The 21,597-nt window shown below is 27.6% G+C and overlaps 2 protein-coding genes across 4 annotated transcripts; one reads left to right on the forward strand and one right to left on the reverse strand.

Moving 5' to 3' along the window:
- Positions 1-3,041: 3,041 nt before the first annotated feature.
- On the reverse strand, positions 3,042-7,484 carry LOC111634363 (ras-related protein ced-10-like). Of its 3 annotated transcripts, none has more exons than XM_023379121.1 (6): positions 7,256-7,484; positions 4,291-4,426; positions 4,091-4,205; positions 3,892-4,009; positions 3,672-3,829; positions 3,042-3,586 (listed from the first exon to the last, which is right to left on the reverse strand). In XM_023379121.1, the coding sequence occupies exons 2-6, from the start codon at positions 4,413-4,415 to the stop codon at positions 3,506-3,508; spliced, it is 597 nt and encodes a 198-aa protein (XP_023234889.1). In that variant the 5' UTR covers positions 4,416-4,426; positions 7,256-7,484; the 3' UTR covers positions 3,042-3,505. The 3 variants fall into 3 exon arrangements, with proteins under 3 accessions (XP_023234889.1, XP_023234888.1, XP_023234890.1); XM_023379120.1 differs by lacking the exon at positions 7,256-7,484 and adding an exon at positions 5,031-6,534; XM_023379122.1 differs by lacking the exon at positions 7,256-7,484 and adding an exon at positions 5,031-6,510 and having other exon boundaries at positions 3,672-3,808.
- A 494-nt stretch (positions 7,485-7,978) lies between these two features.
- Positions 7,979-11,213, forward strand: LOC111634362 (leukocyte elastase inhibitor-like). Its single transcript, XM_023379119.1, has 2 exons — positions 7,979-8,110; positions 9,298-11,213. The coding sequence occupies exon 2, from the start codon at positions 9,303-9,305 to the stop codon at positions 10,536-10,538; it is 1,236 nt and encodes a 411-aa protein (XP_023234887.1). The 5' UTR covers positions 7,979-8,110; positions 9,298-9,302; the 3' UTR covers positions 10,539-11,213.
- Positions 11,214-21,597: the final 10,384 nt, after the last annotated feature.

Consider the following 21,597-nt stretch of genomic DNA (forward strand, 5'->3'; position numbering starts at 1 on the left):
TAACGTAACCGGTTGTGTAATAAAAGAACAAAGAGTGCACAAAGATTACACACAGTTTTTACTCCCGGAAGGTCAGCGCTAGAAAGGGAAGAGTGAAATGAGGTCACCTTGCCCGAGGGGTCAAGAGTGCCACCAACCTTTTATTACGTTAGAACATTACAAATCATCGTGACCGTTGATTCCAACATATCATTGGTGTGAGAAGCCCTTACTATTATCTGCCTCATGGTTATAGATATTTTAATTAATTCAAAGAATGTTAAAATACAAAAATAATTGCACAATATGTATTTATATTTTAGAATATACAAGGGAAATGTCACTTCCACAGCTTCCATGGATAGCATACCACTGCATTTTAGACTTTATTTTATTAATTACAGTGTAAGAAAAGTAGGTATTCACTTATGGGTTTACCTCAGATAATGCAGAACTTTGTTTAAATCGGGTTCTACTGTATATCAATATAATAAATTTAAATTTAATATCAAATAAATAATAAATAATAAGATATCAAATAGTCTGGAAGGANTTTAAATATAAAGACGTCAAACATCAAAATATTTTTAATATGATGTGTAAAATAAGACACAGTTTAATAAGTACAAAGTAGATATTCAAAGTACGAGCGGATTTGGATATGGTATAAATTTCTAACTGCATTGTTTGATATTCTATAGGCTATACAGTACTTCGACTCACCTGAGGCCTTCCACTTTTTCTCGGAGATGTTTATAAAGGACCAGGATTAGATTCCATTCTAGAAATAAGTAAAAGTATTAAAATTAATTTAATATTACCGTGTTTTCCCAATAAAAAAAAAACATTTAAAAAATACCAGCACAAAGATTTCCTTTATGTCACTAGTCTGAAACAAGAAGAGCCAACAGCTTCGGAAATCACGACACTCCTCCATTGTATGATATACATACAGTATATATATTTAAAACTCTTTCCGTCCTGTGGACGCTAAGGGGGCCTGTCGTGGGTTCGGCCCAATTCATAATGGAGGCGTCCCGATGTTGGTGGACGGGGTTAATTAATTTTTATATTTTATTGTATCAGATATATCAGATTTTACCTTGTCGGAATGATTTTTAAAAGAATAAATTCTTAAATAAAATGTTTGATTTTTCATATTTATTTTTCAGCAGAATACAGATCATTTAATCCCATTATATAAAATTTCCACAAATCAAATTTTAAAAAGAATTGGATAACTTAATAACATAAATTTATTAAATGAAATTTAAATAAAAATTGAGTTACGAAGTGATTTAAATAATTTGCCTGCCGTGTTTGCATTTGTTTATAACAGTTATCTTGTAGAAGTACAAGGTAATATCTCTGTTATAAACATTCATTATCTCTTCTCCGTTATAAATTTTAATTGCTTTTAATTTAATTTTCCATTTGTGAAGGAACGTTCATTAATCATGATTATTTTTATTAATTCTTGGGCTGGTTGGCATCAGTTTTTAACATTGATTTGATGATTAAATACTATTTTATTTTTTGAAGTTAATATACTATATTAAATGAGAAAAGGGATCAACTTTAACGAACTTCGGTCGTGGAGTTTGTCTGAACTGAAAAAAAAATTATTTCTGATAACTTTTAGATAGAGATATTCCATGTAATCGAGACGAATTATTTGGTTTTTTATTCTGAATTTTTATATTTTGAAGACAGAATATTTCGTACGTGTCATTTTCTGAAAATTCCAAAAAAAAAGTCAAGTTAGGGAATTACATATTTTTATGTATCATCATAAAATGGGTACTTATTTACGGGAATTAGGGATACTACTATATGTTTTGTATGATGTTATAAACAAAAAGAAAATTGTTAAATTTCTATATTTAATTTATAATTTTTGATAATACAGGTATCACACATCTTTATGACCACGAGCCATCAAATAACTCATCGTTAAAAACTGGTAGGCATGCAGAAAATGAAATTCGAACCGATATGGGTTATAAATTCTAAAGCAAATTCTTTTGCTAAATTACAATGTTTTATAACATCTAAACATATTTTACCTTAACAATCTTCTATTAATTATTTTGCTGCTTTGATAAATTACTATTATAAGTAATTACGCAAGTTTACAAGATAAAATATCGGCGTGACAATTAAACGGAAACCATTATCGACGATATCTAAAATATTCTATCATTATTAATCACTCATATTAAGATAATTATTATTAGTTAGAAAAATCTATTCATTTTATAAAATTTGTTTCTATAATTTCAACGTAAAAATCTGAAAGCTCCAACCGTTTAGTTGTCATCTTTTAATTAATGCAATATTTTAGTTGTAAGAATTTTATAACTTTCTAAAATTAGTAGTAAAATTATTCTCAATAAAATTAATAAATTTTATTACATTTTCCTGTTCAAAACTACCGCCATTCTGAACACCAAATGAGGATGGTAAAGCAATAGAACAGTTTACATACCGATGACGTTGTGTCAGCAATTTCCTCTTCCATGTTTGCTTATTCAGCTGCATGTCACACACGTACCCTTAGGGAATATCTTTTCAAAAGAGCTAATGAATATATTTAATTTCTTTTATAAATATCCCGTAGAGATCAATTGGAGCTGTATAAGAAAATATTCCGTTTTTGTTAAAATTATCTGAAGCTTAGACTTCAATGTATATTTAACAAATTACTTTTAACCGTTTAAAGCATGCCGCCATACTATTTCTTTCAAATATAGCCTAAGGGCTCTTCCTCGAATGACGGAAATACGGCTTATTAAACTTCTATATATGCTATTTTAAAAATATTTATGTATTTTTGTATGCTATTTATGTATATACTACATATAAATGTCAAAATTCAGACTATTCATACATACATGATAAAATATAGGCCTACATATTACGTATTCGTTGTATCTTTACATAAGTTCTAAAGAGTATATATTAGATATCTTCAAGGTAGTTAAAAAAAACTCCTATTCTGGCGCATTTTATGCTTATATATTAATTTTCATAAGTTGCATGGAATTACCATCACTCCAAACTTCAATTTTTGTACAAGTTTTAATTCAATATGCTATTTGTACAGTTGTTGAAACTTCAGTCTTATGTAATATTCCAACTTTGAAATTTATGATTTCCAATGATGTGGACAGTTTTTCTCACGAAATGACAACTAATGCTTTGTAATGGAAATTTTAGTATAAATTGTATAATACAGAAACAATTGTATTATTTTGAAATGTAAAATTTCTATTTAAAAAATTTAATCCAAATTTTATACACAACATTTTTTTTCTATATAAATTACTTTTGTTTGGTATACATATTAAAAACGCTTAAATTACGAATTGCAGCACCATTGCTACATACAATATTTATATAAATATTGGTAAAAACATGAATATTTTCTATTTAAAACTACAAAACATTATTAAAGTCAATTTATTGATGTAACAATAAACGTTATCGAATATGCTCTGTACATATAAAGACTAATATACAAATACTAAAGCAATGAGCATCTCTGCCGTTGACATTTAAAGCTTGACTTTGGGTTAAGGACTGACCTGACGGCTTCTTCTAGAACCTAAAAACAAGAAAATCAGCATTAATAATAAATATAAAAGTTAATAAATGGCACACGCACTTATATATCCAACAATGCCGTTCACCTCTTGAACACCTTCCAAAGTTTTCGCTGAACATTCCACGTATTTCGCTGCTTTGATTTTAGCTGCCATTTTCTTACCGCTGCTTCTCGATATAAGATTGCTATTGTCCGAAGTGCTCCTTAAATCAGTTTTGGTTGCTATCGTGCGGTCACAGAACACTTTTATTGAATAAAAAAAATAAAAGATGAAAACAGCATATTTAAATGCACTTATAGCTTACCGACTAGGATGTATGGTGCCCTTGGACAGTGATGTCGAACTTCTGGTTGCCATTTTGCGGCGATATTATTAAAAGACGGTCGGTTGTCTACGCTGAAACACAAAAGAAACACATCTGTCTGTCAATAAGAAAAAAAGACATCATGTTAATTTTTAAAGGATCTCCATTAGACGTTTTCTATGCAAGTAAACAAACTTACACCAGGGTATGATAGCGGGCGTAATTTTTCGTAATCTTCTTGCCCTGCTGTGTCCCATAAAGTAAGACTAACTTGTAAGCCATCACAATTCATATTTCCAGCAAAATTATCAAATCTTAAAGTAACAAAAATGCATAAATATAAACACGCACGAGACAAAATACATTCAAATGTTACAACAAAAAAAAGCGGATATTTACACCGTTGGTACATATTCTCCTTCGGGGAAACTTCCTGTAGTGTAGGAAATCAGAAGGCATGTTTTGCCCACTGTCCCGTCCCCTATAACGACGATTTTGAGTGGACGGTTCGGCCGCGACGTCATAGGAAAAGGCACTAAACAAAAAAAACGATTTTGTATTTTCAAATATAAAAAAAAAAACAAAACGTACAAATTCATTAAATAATTCACAACAGGATATCGTGTAATTATCGCTTTATAAATAAATGTGAAACGGCGGAATTATGTAGAGGCTTGCATTAGATAAGAGATAAATCTAATTATAAACATTAAGTGATCTTAATATAAACACAGATCCTCTTATAAACAAGCAGATAAACTCCGGTTAAGTGGTCGCAAATCGTCGACGAATTGTCTGGAAAATAAACGTTCAAGAAAACTTTATAAACCAAAATTACAACAGAATTTAGTCGTTTCTAAACAGAACAGAAAGAATCGGATTTCATGAACGAAATAATATATAGAATTTTAACTTTTATATAAAAGTTCAAACTTCAAGCACCACTGAATAATTCCGCGATGACCGTACATTGTAAAGATAAAATAAGCAGATAAGCTATTGAGAATTAAGCTTAAGCATTTGAACGCCTCTAATATTTAAAACGTTCAATAGAGGCCGATTTGAATAGAAAAACACTTTTAAACTTCTTAACAGCTATAACTCAATCGTTACATATTAAAATAAAATGTCCTACTTACACAATGTTCTCGGCACAAACAGGAATGGCGTCAAACCCCACCAACCACCTGTTGATTAGTATACGGAACTCAACGACGGGCGACTTTGTCCATCGCTCGTTAGAATTACTAAACAGCGGATGTTATTCTAAGGAAACGTATCGAATTTGGGAGTTTATAAAACTAAATCGGGAGTCAGGACTTCGACGACCAGGTACGAAGCATGCTGCCCAGACAATACCTTAGTCGATCGGTTGATTGGCAGGGATTAGTCACGTGGGCGAAAATAACTCTACGTCATCGTAACCGTTCTCTTTTCAGGTATGCAACAACAAACGAGCCTTTGTATTTATATCGCCGAGTTAAAAATCTCTCTATTTTTTAATTAAAGACTTATTCCAGGAGCATTTCTTTTAAAGAACTGAGGGGTGTCTGGGAAATTTACACTTCGGCTTATTATGCCTTTAAAGGGAAACAAATCGAGTAACACCTCGAGGCAATCCCTTTCTGGGGCCCCATACCTATTAAGAAAAATTATAATTTGTAAATAATCGAGGTCAAAGTGTGGCAAGTGTGGGCTACCGAGAAACTCCCTAGTTTGTTTTCTTTCAGTACAGATGGCAGGGAGGATGAAAAAAGTGAAGTTTAGTCATCCTGAGAAGGAAACCAGTGTAAGTGCTTCCGGTAAGTTAGGATACCACTCCTACGTATCGTGATATAAAATGTTAAAACACCAAAAAAAATTATTTTTGCCACTAATAAAGTTTTATTCGGAGCATTTGACCAGTTAATTTTGTAAACAGAATTGTTTTGATTATAATCGTGTCAACGACCTTTCGAAAGACCCACGAAATATTACAATTGTTTAACTCCATTCCATAAGCTACTATACAATAAAGCAAATGATAATGTATGAGAAAACCCTTTACGAATGCATTAACAAATATCGTAACGAAATTAATTTATGCCGAACGAGTTTGAAGAGTAATGAAACCCACAATAATGACCAATTTTAACTAAAAATGATATCATACAAATATCCTGCTAAACAAACATGACGTCATTTCTTGCCTTAACACAATTCAATACGACATTTATAGTCATTGTTACCAAGATTTGAATATAATAGACTAATGATCGTTAAATGTATTTAATGTAAAACTATTCCTCTCTATCACGTGCTTGTTAGTACACTTTAATATTGTATAGATTATCTTGCCGATAGATGCCGCCACTAATCATACTTGTTAAACGTTATTTTATTGCCATTGTATTAAAAAAATGACAGTTTCAGAAACAACGATGTCACAATTGTAGTTAATTAAATATTATTTTATGTATTAAATTTCACAATAGCCAGTTATATCGTGATGATAAAGTCACCTTACCAGATTCCACGATGACGTCATTTCCCTTCAGGAATATAATTGAAGACATACAATCAATTTTTTAATCCTCCCTTTTAAACTTTCTAAAGACAATTACTGTACAAAAAATCACATATTAGTTCATTAATAATTTTGGAAAATTTCAATTTAATTTATCTCATTTTAATATTAAAATATAACTATCATTATCGAGTTTTCTACTTATGGCATCCAGATGTTTGCCATTTTTATACTTATTAAATTTAGGAAAAAGAAAAAAAGAGGTCGTTTAATGTTTCCATAACGAATTAAAATTCTTATTTTTAGAAACGATTTTATATATTATACTTCAAAATTAGAAGTTTTCGCGTGTATTTATTTAGTTATCACGTGATGATGCCGACGTTATCACATTTATTCCTTTTTTATTTTGTTTCAATGTTACTGTAATAGCACTTGGAATTCGGGAGAGGAAATGGGGTGAAATGTTAAATGTACCAATTAAGAATGGTTACGATGCCACAGAAGATGTAATCTACAGAATTTAATTTATATACAAAATTTATTACTTTCACAGCAAAAAAAGTATCATTGGATAGAGATTTTACTTCTACTTTATGTTTCACAATACCCGTCTTCTTAACATTATTATTATTATTATTTAAGATATATTTGTACGTATTTATGTCATGGAGAATTTATCGTAACGTTATTTAATTAAATGACGGCCGATAACATTTTGCTACAACAGCAATAAGGTCCTTGAACCGCTATTACTTTAAACTGACCCCACCCATATCAACAAGGAGAATTGTGTTCTGTTTTGTTATAATTTATTCATTTAAACTATCGTTAAACTAACACTATCCGTTAACTTACCTGTCTGACTATAACATCTCTATGATTTAAACGAAATGACAAAATCCACTTCCGCCATCTTTCGAAGTTCAAGTTTTACGCTTTTGTCGTCGTCAGATCCTCCTCATCGATGTCTGGGTCCTCGCCGTGACGTCACACTTCGCTCCAGTGCACACCAAAAGACGTCACAGAATAATCACGGAACGACCGCTCTCGAGATGTTGGAAGCAGAAACGATTTCGGATTTTTCCGTTTTAGACTCTTACGGATTTTTCGTTATTTATTTAATTTCAGCCGGTAAAAATTTAATAAAACACGAGTACTTTTGGTTCGAATTAAATAATTTTAGTCATTTGAGAGGGGGAAAATTAGTAGTAGTTCCAAATCGGCATAAAATTTTATACATCTTAAAAAATAATTCTGAGAAATTTTTTTCTTTGTATTTCTTACATCCGTCCGGTTTTATATTATGTCGGAAACGAAATATGGCGACTTCTATTTACTAAAGTCTACGAATAAATGCATTATGAGGTGAATATATTTTACCACGCAATTTAAAAAAAAAAAAAAATGTATATATTTTCGCTCATTCTTGTGTAAGTTTTTCTTTAATCCGTACTATTAAATTTTTCCGTGAATATATATAAAAATAAGAATGGCGAAATATTAAAAGGTGACGTCAATGGGAAAATTGTTAAGAACGCGTCTTATCACGAAGGAAGAAAAAGTTGAACAGTTGCATTCGCAGAGCAATTGGGTGTTTCCCAATTCGTGCACTAGAGGGCAACTCAGTATGAAATTAGTGGAAGTCCTATCTACCTTTACTATAAAAGTTGTTAGGAGATTGATTTTCACACAAACGTTCATTTAACACAGGTAAGTTTATTAAAAAAATACTTTATTTAAAATTTTAAACAATCATCCATTATAGTTTTTAAGAAAACGTATATTAATATAATAATAACTAATATTTATATATAGAGATTTTATAATGAAGCGCAAATTGAATTGCGAAATGTTTTCTTGTGAAGTCGGGGTTTTCCCTTCTTCGAACGTGATTTTTCTTTTTAATTTATTAAATTTTATAAAATAAATTTGGGTTTAGAATAGAGAGAACTTTTTTTAGTATCACAAAAATTATTTATAATTTTATTGCGATTAAATCTGATATGCCAAATTTTTCGCCATAAAATTCGTGAACATCGGTCATTTGCTGATATCGATGCGGCCAGTATCACGTAATTAATTGATACTTTAAATTGAATAATGGCATCGAAATTAATTAACTTCTTTAATTACTAATTTGACAGAATAAATTTACATTTTAATCGATTAAACACGAAATATTGAAGATCAGCTTTTAATAATTACCGAACTAATTTATTTTTAGAAATTGCCATTTAAAATCGATTATCATTAGTAATAAAAAAATTAATCGATTATTAAATATCCATTTGCTGGTCATTAAACTAATATTTTCCGAATCTCTGGAGAATTTTTTTCAATTTAATAAATTCATCGATTATGTATCAGTTTCTTTTTCTCATTATTAAATTAAATTGATTATTTAATCGATTAACAAAAAATCAATTGATAAACAAATGTTGTCATTTATTAAATTGAAAACTTTAAAACCGAACAGGAAAAATTTATAAATTAATAACATTTTCCTTGTAGAAAATTCCTCGTTAACGATAAAATCGCTGTACATTTTATAGTAAATAATTGTTTAAATTAATAACTAAAACGTATCCGATGCAAGGATAATTACAATTATATTTATCTTTAATTCGGATTAGACCGTTGATATGAATCATTATCAATAAACCTAATTACTTCTTTCTGAAAATCGATTATGGTTATTGACATTTATAGCGTTATTCGGTCAAGGTGCCACAAAATAGTGTGTTAATCGAAGCGTTCAAGCGGAGTCAATGTATGTTTATGATGACGAAATTATGCGATATTTTAGTACTATTATATACACAAATCGTAAAATATAGCTTAATTATTTGTGCCTTTATAATTTAGGAATTTAAAAGAAATTTATTTCCATATTACAGATAAGATGAGCACGCTTCTATTCTTGATTCTCGTTGGATTATCTACTGTTTACGCCGAATGTATAGAAGAAAACGATGCACTTGATCCTAACTGGGATAATATCTTGAAGAGTTTCGAGATTGGAAATATGGAATTCGGCTTGGAATTGTTTAGAAATCTTAATTCTGATTCGAAAAACGATTCTACAAACTTGTTCTACAGTCCTCTAAGTATTTGGAGCGCTCTCAGTTCGCTTTACATTGGCGCCAGAGGACAGACTGCGAAAGAATTAGAAAATGTCTTAGGTTTAGATTTCACCAAGAAATTTTTCTTGCCTAAACTTTTCGATAAGTTTTTAGAAATTTGCCATCAGTGTGGCGATAATGAAAATGCTAGTTTCAAGATGGCCAACAGAATATATATAGACAAAAAAGTAGAGCTTAAACTTTGCGAAGATGTGTTAAAAAATATAGTAAAGAAAATTGATTTCTCTGAAAATCCGAAAATATCAGGCGAGGAAATAAATAAATGGGTGGAAGGAAAGACAAATGGAAAAATTCACGATGTAATACCAGCCTCTGCTGTAACTTCTGAAACGCAAATGGTCGTAATTAACGCAATTTATTTTAAGGAACATTGGAAAACCCAATTTAATCCAGAAATGACTAGAAATTCCAGATTCTATATGAATCGCGATACAATTTATAGAGTGGATATGATGAATACACATGGCACATTTATCTATGGAGTAAGCGAAGAAATGAAGTGCCAAGCTTTAGAAATACCCTATTCTGGCGATGAACTGAGCATGCTATTATTATTACCACAACATCCCTACAACGGTTTCGATAATCTAGTTAAAACTATCACGGGAAGTCGCCTGAAGAACTTAATCAATTCCATGAGTCATCGCGAATTATGGGTTACCATTCCCAAATTTAAAGTCGAACAGGAATTTGAATTATCGAACGTTTTACAAAAGATGGGTTTACGTAGCATGTTTAACCCTGTATTTACCGATTTGTCCGGTTTCACTGGTAAGAAAGACTTAACTGTAGATGCAGTTTATCATAAATCATATATTAAAGTAAACGAAGAAGGAACGGAGGCTGCAGTTACCACTTCCATCTTATTATCTAGAGTTGCTCGTCCGGGTGGAATAACACGATTTGTAGCAGACAGACCGTTTTTGTACTTAATCAGACATGTCCAATCTAACGTTATTCTTTTCATGGGTACTGTTAAATCTCCTGAGTACTGAAATAATCAACGAAAATCCCAAGCCATAGAAAAGTTTTTGTACTTAACTTATTTTTTTACATAATCATGTATTTTATAATAAAATATTAAGCAAATATTCTTCAAGAATGTCAGAATTATTAATATAACACTACTTAAACCTAATTTACATATATTCTCTACTTATTGATGAGTGAATTGCTACATAATGTCAAATAAAAAGAAAGCATTTCCTGGAAGAAAAAAAAATCAAAGTTTTAAAATTATAATAATAATGAATTCTAAACATTGAGTATAAGGTTACGTATTTCATTTGAATAGTTTAAGCTGTTTTTCTTTCCTTTTTTTAAATATTCACAACCATTATCCAAATAACCTTGAAATAAAATACCTGAAAATATTTATCTGGAAAGGTAAAGTGGTGTTTCTATGTATTGTATTTTATGTAATACATAGTTCAATACCAGTAACTGATATCAGGGATTTCCATTGTCATAAAATCATTAAATAATAAACAACAATTGACTACAGAATTATGCAAACTTGATTAAACAACATTAAATAATCATTCTAAATTATTTGAAACATTTTAATATCATAAATATTAAAAATGATTATTAATATTTATGATATTAATAATCATATCATTTTAATTTATTTATAATGACACCTTTGGTAAAACATGAGAAATGTTCTTGTAGATTAGAAAGTGATTTTATATATATATATAATGTATAAGGCCTACAGTATAATAAAATTTGCTAGGCATTGTTAAAAAATATTCTCACACTTTCAAAGGGAAGATACATTATTATGACAGCAGAATGTATATCCTATATAAACCATGCCAATTTAGCAAAATAATTTCATTATTTTGCACATCAATTTCAAACACTACACTTGCTATTTTGAATTTGTTCTGAGAAATAAAGAATCTTGAAGATGGTCTATGATGACAGGTCCATAGTCTTATGGACCAAGCATCCCTGTCCATAATGTGAACTTTTAAATATATATATTAGATAATGTTTAATTTTGAACATTTTTATATCATTTTGTACACACTGTACATTATTCAATACTATTAATATTTCAAAAATTTTCCAGGAGACTTTCTCTGGTGTGTTGTATGACAGCGACCTAGAGGTCCCTAGTAAGGCCCTACCACAATTTATTAGAAGCACTCTACTATAGTCAGTCTAGCTACTTGTCTATGAAGGAGGCTGAAAACATTTTGAAGAAAAATTAATCCTGTTTAAATTGGTGTAGTTCTCATAGTTCAAACCAGGGATGGAGAGTTAGAGTTGGAAGTCGATTTTAAAAAAAAATACCAAGTTGTGAGTAGTGTATTTTTCCACTAACTCCCCATCCCTGGTTCAAATGGAAGATAATGCAAGAATTACAGAAATACATGTAAATCAGTTGAGTCTTTTTTAAAACATTTTACAAATATATTTATAATAATTTTTGTTTTTAACACTTTTTTTTTAATAAATAAATTCAATCTAAATAACTACTTAAATGTTATATAAAGAATTTTACTGAATAAGGGAGTGATTTTATATTACTACAACACAACAGAATTTCCTGTTTTTTAGAATCAATAAGAAATGAAAGTACAACTTTACATGTAGTTCTGATATTACAAATAAAGAAATATCATCTTTGATTCATCAATCTAAAGCCTAAATTGTACCAGAGGAAAACTTTATTGATTTATTTTCTGACATTCATTTTGTCTTTATTAGCAATCTTTTACTTTTTTGAAAATTGAGAATCACAATTTGAGTTGAAACTGATTATATTGAAAGTAATTTATATTGACAATAACAACTTTATCAAATAATTTGAAATTAAAATTCATTTTAATCAAGTAAAATTAATAAAATTTAATAAAATATAATTGTTAGGATTAAATTATTTATTTAATTAATCATTTATGTGTAATTAGCATTTATGTATAATATTTATGTATATAATTTGAAAAATTTATATGTTTATTACTGTATTATTATTTTGCTTATAGGAAATTTCATTATAAGTAAGCATTTATTCAAATTCTTGTTTGAATGCTTAAAAAGGTTTTTCTGAGCATATAGATCATCTCTGCTCTGAAATTAATCTTGTTAGCTTCAATTTGAGGTTATTGTTGGCCTATGTAACAGGAAGTTGTGAAAATAGGTTATCATCACAAATGTGTCATCATAACTACATTTTATTATAGAACTTTTTAAGTACAAATATTTTTTTTTAAGAGTTTCTCCTCAGCATCAGATGCTAACATGGAACATTCTTAAATTGAGAAATCTGAAGTTTTTAAAGTTCCTTAAGATCAGTGTTTCTTCTATATTAACATTTGATGATAAAAAAGTTGCTCAAAAATGTTTAGTGCACCATTTAAATGTTTAAAAATTATGACTTCTTTATTTTTTAAAGTTATGATAATGTAATACTTTTGGTGATGAACATAGATTATTAAATAACAGAATAAAAAGAAACAGAATTAAAAACAAAAATTTTAAGATCATAAAAATCGTATAATTCAAAATATTAATTTAATAAAGAAACAGTTCTGATGACAATTCTTTAGCATTTAGCACATTTCAAAATAGATAAACACTATATTACATAAATATCTTAAATACATATACATTTCATAAATTACAAAATAAGTGATTAATAATTCATATTAACTGATTCGTTTACACTTATCTGAAGAATAAAATTGGAATGTGTAAGATTAGAGCATGTTTTTATTAAAATATTTCATTTAATTTTCCAAATTTAAATGTGGAATTGANTGCAATGCCATAACATTATAAATGCCATTTTTCTCTAAATATGTTCTTTTGAAGAAATAAATTCTAAACACAATGTTTTCTGCTGCAAAAAAAAAATGTGGCAATAATGGTGCTGTATTTTTAAGTTGAATTTACATGAAAGCCATAAGTGCCAAAGTGTAAGTCACATAACTTTTGGCATTTAAAATGTTACAGCTTATGTTTACATCATTTTGTTATTCCAGAGAATTTGTAACTTACCATTTTATTGTAAAATTGAAACAAATTCCTTCAAGACTTGAAGGAGTTCATTCACTAAAAAAATATTTTATCATCTCTCCAGAAAAGTTTGTTTTTTGGCATTTACAACATTAAGGCACTGCATGCTTCATTAATATTGCAAAAGGAATATTGTATACTCTTCAGAAATAATTGTATATCTCATTTTATGTTTTTAACTTTCTGTTACATATGTAAAAGTTTCCAAAAACTTTGCTGAAAAGTATAACCTATCCATCAGTAGATAAAAGCTGATTTAAAACTTTTTATTTAGAAGTTAGCATATAGACTTACTTTTCAAACTAAAATACTTAGTTAATAAGCTATTCTTGGAAAAATATATTTTATCATTTTAATAATTGTTATCATAACTGATTTGACACTCTTCCAGACTTATCAAACCAATCTTATTAAATAAAGTCTGAAAGAAAGACAAATCAATTAGTCTATTAACTAATTATTAATATGAAAACCAAAACAAGAAGCAACAATTCTGAGATATTTTATCATTGTTAAAAAACCCCCCAAACTTTAGTTAATTTATAATATTATAAAAACATTTAATTAGGTATGCTTATAGTCCAAAGTTAAATATACATTAAATGAACAGCCTACCAGATTACAGCAACAATGAGATAATCTTGATCTTAAGCATCTTCATGTAAATGTAATACATTGATCTTAAGGTTGTAGTAACATCTACACTTGTAATATCTAAAGTTCTATTAATATTGTAAAATTGTAATATAGTTCAAGCAACATAATGTAGACAGGTAAATCAATATGTACAGTACATAATTTGTTTTTGACAAGTTTGTATTAATGTTGATACTATAACAGGTTAATATGAATTGAAATTTGCCTATTTCAACATAAAGATAACTATATATATACATATATACTTTTTCAATAACTATTTAACTTATTAAATAAAAATTGAGTATATAAATATATACAGATATTTTTTATTTATTTATTTATATTTAATTAATTTAATGTATTAATCTAACTAAAGGAAATATTAAACTGAGTAAAGTAAGACACCCAGATTTTTAATTTATTATAATTAAATCATAAATGTAACTAATGATAAAATTGGTTCCATCAATAGTAAGTTATATATTTAAAAAAAACAGTATAATTTGTATAATAAGTTTTATATAATTAAAGAAAACAGTATATTTGTCAGTTCCTCATGCACTACAACTATTGATTGTTTTTATCTTTGTGGATTGTATGGATTGTACTATTGTAAGATTTTAATTACTTTTAATTTAGTATTTTATGTAATTGTATACACAGTGCACCGTGTTATTTATAATATCAGTCTGTGAACAGTGTTTGTTACAATATGTTAGATATTTATTGTGTTTACTGCCATATGTTTAATCTTCAGTGGGCTGATGAGGGATCTGCGTGTACCTGAAATGCATTCCCCATGTTAATTAAAGTTATATTTGAATAATTTGAGTCTGGTTCATTCTCATCTTGATGAGATAAGCTCTTTTCATTTTTGCTATAATCTGATAGACTATTCATTTAGCATATTATAAATTCATTTAAATATAATTATTTGAGCCAACTATTTTAATATACTGCAAGAAAATTAAGAAAAAGTAAATATAAGTTTATTTGAAAATACTGTTTTCAAAAGCTTTTTTACTGTTGAAAAATTTATGCATCATTAAAATACTAACAGTATATAACATTTAGCATGAAAAACTGAATTTTTTTAAAATATGCATTACCATGATAGGAAAATAGGATTTAAGTTGTCAATTTTGCTATTGTTTCATAGTTTAGACTTTCCCATCAAATTGTTTGGCTAGTCATCATGTTATTTAATAAGATGAAAACAAAAAACTATGTTGAAACCATATATATTGATGATACTTTGTTATTTATTTAAATCTTATTTTATATAGTATGTTTGCCTTTATATTTAATATGAAGATACCTTAAATAACTAACAGACCTTTCACATATCATACAAAATTAAACATATTAAACTAATATATATTTAAAAATCAAAAAATTTAATCTCTCTTTAAACATATCATAAAAAAATCATAAATTTGGAAATAGTTTTTAATTTGCAGTTATCATTGGCAATATAGATATTTCTATTTTAATTAAAATTGTTTTAGTTAACAAAATATATTTTTAAATCTAATTGAGATCTAAAATATAAATAACTTCAGATTCATCATCTCATTCGCGACAAATTTCATCTAACACCATCTTAGTAAAAAAAAAAAAAAGGGGGCATAAAACTTGGTTAAATCTCTTCTGCATTTTACTTTTTCTTAAAAGTTTGTTTCTGTTATAATATAGTACAATGCATGGTTTTCCAAAAATGGTCCACAATATGATACCCAGTTGCAGATAATAAAATTAAATAGACTTAAGAAATAATAAAAAATAAACTTCAGATAATAAAAAGAAATTTAATATACTTAAATAACAACAGTTTAAAAACATACCAATATAAATATGTTTCACAATATTCTATAATAATATTTTTCAGTAAGTTTTGTCTTAGACTCGCTTCCAATCTCTAGATGTAAAGGACTGAAAAACTGGTATATTAGATTTCTTTCTAATTTTCTCAAAATTATATTCTGTACTACTGCCTTTCTGTACATATATGGTTCCCTCTCATTAACACAGTTCTTAAACATAAATAGTCTATGGCAAAGACTCCACTAGCATAAAAAAACCCCTGCTGTAATTATTTTTAATCACATGACCTATTTGCATTTGTGATTTGATTGCAGTGTTGATCCACTGCCTCTTGTCATAGATACAAGGATATTTTCTGATGTTTTCAATAAATCTTTGCACGTCTATCCTAGGCCTTTTGCATTAGCTATTCTAATGTTAAGACTAATCAAAAACTTCACAAGCACCAAAACGGTGAAAGAAAGAGAGAATAGAAAGTGCTCATTTCCCACAATTTTTGCTTGATGTCATGACAACGTAGAAAGTCCACTGACTTCTGACTGGTTGATGGTACAGTTTTATGGATGTATTCATGTTGAAAATTGAACATTGCTCAACTTGCTTGTCATATGATTAAAAATAATTACAGCAAGAGTTTTTACACTCATTTTTATGCTAATGGAGACTTGGCCTAATAACAATTAGAATGGTAATCTACTTAATTTAAAGGTTGTTAAAATTAGTAATTGTCTTATAAATTCTTGCCATATCCAATACTTTTTTTACATCTTGAATAGAGAAAATGAGCAAATTTTAATTTCACTGTTTAAGCACTTTATTTTGAACTACTAAATATTTTATTTTAAAACATCAAATGTATTCAATTTTGTATAATCTTCATACAATATGTTCAAATGGTTTGATGTAAAGATATCTGTTGTTTTCAACAAACCACAATTTACTATGTCTAATATGGTATCATTTCATCTAAAGAAATGCTTACCATTCATCCTTCATCATAAACACACACAGCACTACGATGCAAACAAGAAAAAAAAGGCAAAAAAAAAATGTCAAAAACACCTCCTGATGTTTAGTGTGAATTACAACAAACAGCATTACTTATTGTTACATTGTTTATTTAACAAATATCTTAAATATCAGAATTAAATAACAGAAAATCTTTTGATTTTTTTACTTTCTTTATATTTTCAGCAAAATATTGTCAATGTTTGTGGTTTCAATGTAATTTTGAATATTTAACAAAGTCAAGAGTATCAAATTATGCCTATTTATTAGTAATTTAGAAATGTAAAGGAATATTGTTTTTCACTTTAAAACATTCATTCATTCAGTCTTATGAAGTAGTAAACATTGATTAGGGTTTCTTTCCTGGGATTCCCGCCATTTATTCCATATGAGAAAAATTCCAGGAAATTTTATTTTTCCGGGAAATCTCACATTTCAATAATAATTTATCATGTCAGGTTTTCTTTCTATCATTTATTATATGAAAAGTTGCATCTTGAAGACTCACCTAAGAGAGAAATTTTGAGGTTTTATGCTACATATTATTACCTATGTTTTACAAGTCTCTACTTGTTAGTTCATGTAATACAGTATCTATGTATTGTGTTTGTGCATCATTGAACAGCGGAGCACTCGCTGAAAGTAAATATCACTCATCGCACTTTAGTTTCGAATTCGCATTTATAAATTAAGGAATTTGTTAAACCTTACATTCCTATTTATATCCTATCATTTGTAACTGTAAGTGATTATTTGAAATTCCTATATTAGTCAATTACTTGTATTTTACAACAATTTAATTTAGTATAATTTATAAAATCAAACCATTGGCGCTTTCAGCTGCAGGTCTTTTTGTGACCAAATTGAGACTAGATTAAGCGATCAAAGTATCAATCATTTTTGTTTTTTGAAGTCTTATTATGAAAATTTATGTTTTTTTGGGGGGGAAGAGAGATTTTTGTTTTGATAAATTTTTTGAGTAGTATTTTTTATGTTCAACTAAAAATAATTTTTTTTGGAGAAGTATTTTTTGTTCAATTCAAAATAATTGTTTTTGGAGAAGTATTTTTTGTTCAATTCAAAATAATTGTATTTTTTGTCATTAAATTTATGGAATAAGTACAGTATATTTTTTATTTCATCTTTAGAAATAAAATAGTATTTTTTTGTAATCATTATTATGTTCATTAAAACTCCCAATGAAATGCTTTATTTCACTTTCATATTATAATATAGGAGAACATAAATTAATTGAGCCTAACGCATTGGTATGGGTGAGATTGGCCCTACACTTTTAGTTACTTACTAGAAAATAAATTAAATTATTCAAATTTAAGATATTCCTGTATGATATTTTTTATTCATATGAAATTCTATTTTACTAATCTCATCCCAGAATTTCCCGGGATCCGGGGGAAAATAATGATTTTTCCATAATCCCGCTAGAGGCAAATTTCCCGGAAAATGAGAAACCCTAACATTGATACACAAACTTTTATTATTGTAGTGCAAAGCTTCATTTCATCTTAACTGAACAATTTTTTTATTATGTGTGCATGTATATACACACACCCCTATTAATACTGATATGTTAATATATCATAACACTATTCATTACATCTTCTGCTAAAAAAACAGTGTTGCAAGAATTAGAGAGATGATTTTAGTAAAAATATTTATAAAATAGTTTGTATTTAATAAATAAATACAAACTATTATAATAAATATTTTTATAGTTTGTATTTATTTATTAACAACACTGCTTTATGAAACTGTTTTTTAAAATTACAATAATCCCAATAAAATCTGAATTTTTTTAACATAAAATCATAGCTGTAAAATTATTATATGACAGGTTTGTTGTCTTACTGGGTTTCATTCATCCATCAAATTGTTCAGTCAATTTTAGGATTTTAAAACATTTAAAATAGTATAATCTAATATACACTTATGCTAGGAAAACAAATGTATGACAAATAAATTTTTTTTTACACTGGTTATTATATGTTAAGAAACTTATATTATAGATATGATATTTAAGTTATAGCAGGACTTAGTTTTAATATCTAAGCACAATGGGAAGCCCATTTGGCATATTAAACAACTCACTACGCTGGATGCTAGTCTCTTATGTACTTTCATGTAGTATGAGACAAGCCTCACAAAGTTAACATATAGNGTATATTGGGCCACAAGTATATATTATATAAACTTGTGGCCCAAATCTCCTTGACTTCTTCCAATGCGGCCCAGAGAAACAAAAAGGTTGGACACCCCTGCCTGTATTAGATAATGTTTAATTTTGAACATTTTTATATCATTTTGTACACACTGTACATTATTCAATACTATTAATATTTCAAAAATTTTCCAGGAGACTTTCTCTGGTGTGTTGTATGACAGCGACCTAGAGGTCCCTAGTAAGGCCCTACCACAATTTATTAGAAGCACTCTACTATAGTCAGTCTAGCTACTTGTCTATGAAGGAGGCTGAAAACATTTTGAAGAAAAATTAATCCTGTTTAAATTGGTGTAGTTCTCATAGTTCAAACCAGGGATGGAGAGTTAGAGTTGGAAGTCGATTTTAAAAAAAAATACCAAGTTGTGAGTAGTGTATTTTTCCACTAACTCCCCATCCCTGGTTCAAATGGAAGATAATGCAAGAATTACAGAAATACATGTAAATCAGTTGAGTCTTTTTTAAAACATTTTACAAATATATTTATAATAATTTTTGTTTTTAACACTTTTTTTTTAATAAATAAATTCAATCTAAATAACTAGTTAAATGTTATATAAAGAATTTTACTGAATAAGGGAGTGATTTTATATTACTACAACACAACAGAATTTCCTGTTTTTTAGAATCAATAAGAAATGAAAGTACAACTTTACATGTAGTTCTGATATTACAAATAAAGAAATATCATCTTTGATTCATCAATCTAAAGCCTAAATTGTACCAGAGGAAAACTTTATTGATTTATTTTCTGACATTCATTTTGTCTTTATTAGCAATCTTTTACTTTTTTGAAAATTGAGAATCACAATTTGAGTTGAAACTGATTATATTGAAAGTAATTTATATTGACAATAACAACTTTATCAAATAATTTGAAATTAAAATTCATTTTAATCAAGTAAAATTAATAAAATTTAATAAAATATAATTGTTAGGATTAAATTATTTATTTAATTAATCATTTATGTGTAATTAGCATTTATGTATAATATTTATGTATATAATTTGAAAAATTTATATGTTTATTACTGTATTATTATTTTGCTTATAGGAAATTTCATTATAAGTAAGCATTTATTCAAATTCTTGTTTGAATGCTTAAAAACGTTTTTTCTGAACATATAGATCATCTCTGCTCTGAAATTAATCTTGTTAGCTTCAATTTGAGGTTATTGTTGGCCTATGTAACAGGAAGTTGTGAAAATAGGTTATCATCACAAATGTGTCATCATAACTACATTTTATTATAGAACTTTTTAAGTACAAATATTTTTTTTTTAAGAGTTTCTCCTCAGCATCAGATGCTAACATGGAACATTCTTAAATTGAGAAATCTGAAGTTTTTAAAGTTCCTTAAGATCAGTGTTTCTTCTATATTAACATTTGATGATAAAAAAGTTGCTCAAAAATGTTTAGTGCACCATTTAAATGTTTAAAAATTATGACTTCTTTATTTTTTAAAGTTATGATAATGTAATACTTTTGGTGATGAACAGAGATTATTAAATAACAGAATAAAAAGAAACAGAATTAAAAACAAAAATTTTAAGATCATAAAAATCGTATAATTCAAAATATTAATTTAATAAAGAAACAGTTCTGATGACAATTCTTTAGCATTTAGCACATTTCAAAATAGATAAACACTATATTACATAAATATCTTAAATACATATACATTTCATAAATTACAAAATAAGTGATTAATAATTCATATTAACTGATTCGTTTACACTTATCTGAAGAATAAAATTGGAATGTGTAAGATTAGAGCATGTTTTTATTAAAATATTTCATTTAATTTTCCAAATTTAAATGTGGAATTGATTACTGTATAAGTATGCAACAATGTAACATTAATAATTCTATAAAAATCATCAGTGTTAATTATTATTTTACTTTTTAATCTTATGACAAAAATGGATTTACTATTCAGATCATCTTACAAAGTAAATATTTTATTTTTTCAAAGTTTAATATTTCTTTTAATCTGTTGAATGTTAAATTTATAACAAACACAATTATTAAAAGTGAACTATAAGTATTTAATAAAATTACTGCAAAACAATGAAATTTACAACTGTCAAAATTTTATTTTAAAGCTTTAAACATTTTTACTGAATATTTAATTTGTTTAATGAAGGAAATTTTGTACACTTAAATGTATCTCTGAGTATAAGGTTACGTATTTCATTTGAATAGTTTAAGCTGTTTTTCTTTCCTTTTTTTAAATATTCACAACCATTATCCAAATAACCTTGAAATAAAATACCTGAAAATATTTATCTGGAAAGGTAAAGTGGTGTTTC

The sequence above is a fragment of the Centruroides sculpturatus genome, unplaced genomic scaffold, assembly GCF_000671375.1.
Source record: "Centruroides sculpturatus isolate CEXI.00-Female unplaced genomic scaffold, Cexi_2.0 scaffold855, whole genome shotgun sequence".
Taxonomy (NCBI): Eukaryota; Metazoa; Arthropoda; class Arachnida; order Scorpiones; family Buthidae; genus Centruroides; species Centruroides sculpturatus.

What these genes read in the sequence shown, in the direction of transcription:
- LOC111634362 (XM_023379119.1), top strand. Translation starts at nt 9,303, where the DNA reads ATGAGCACGCTTCTATTCTTGATTCTCGTTGGATTATCTACTGTTTAC.
- LOC111634363 (XM_023379121.1), bottom strand. Translation starts at nt 4,415, where the DNA reads ATGACGTCGCGGCCGAACCGTCCACTCAAAATCGTCGTTATAGGGGAC. An exon ending in GGAGAATATGTACCAACGGT is followed by an intron (nt 4,206 to 4,290) that starts GTAAATATCCGC and finishes TGTTACTTTAAG; the next exon opens with ATTTGATAATTTTGCTGGAA. An exon ending in GGCACCATACATCCTAGTCG is followed by an intron (nt 3,830 to 3,891) that starts GTAAGCTATAAG and finishes ATTCAATAAAAG; the next exon opens with TGTTCTGTGACCGCACGATA.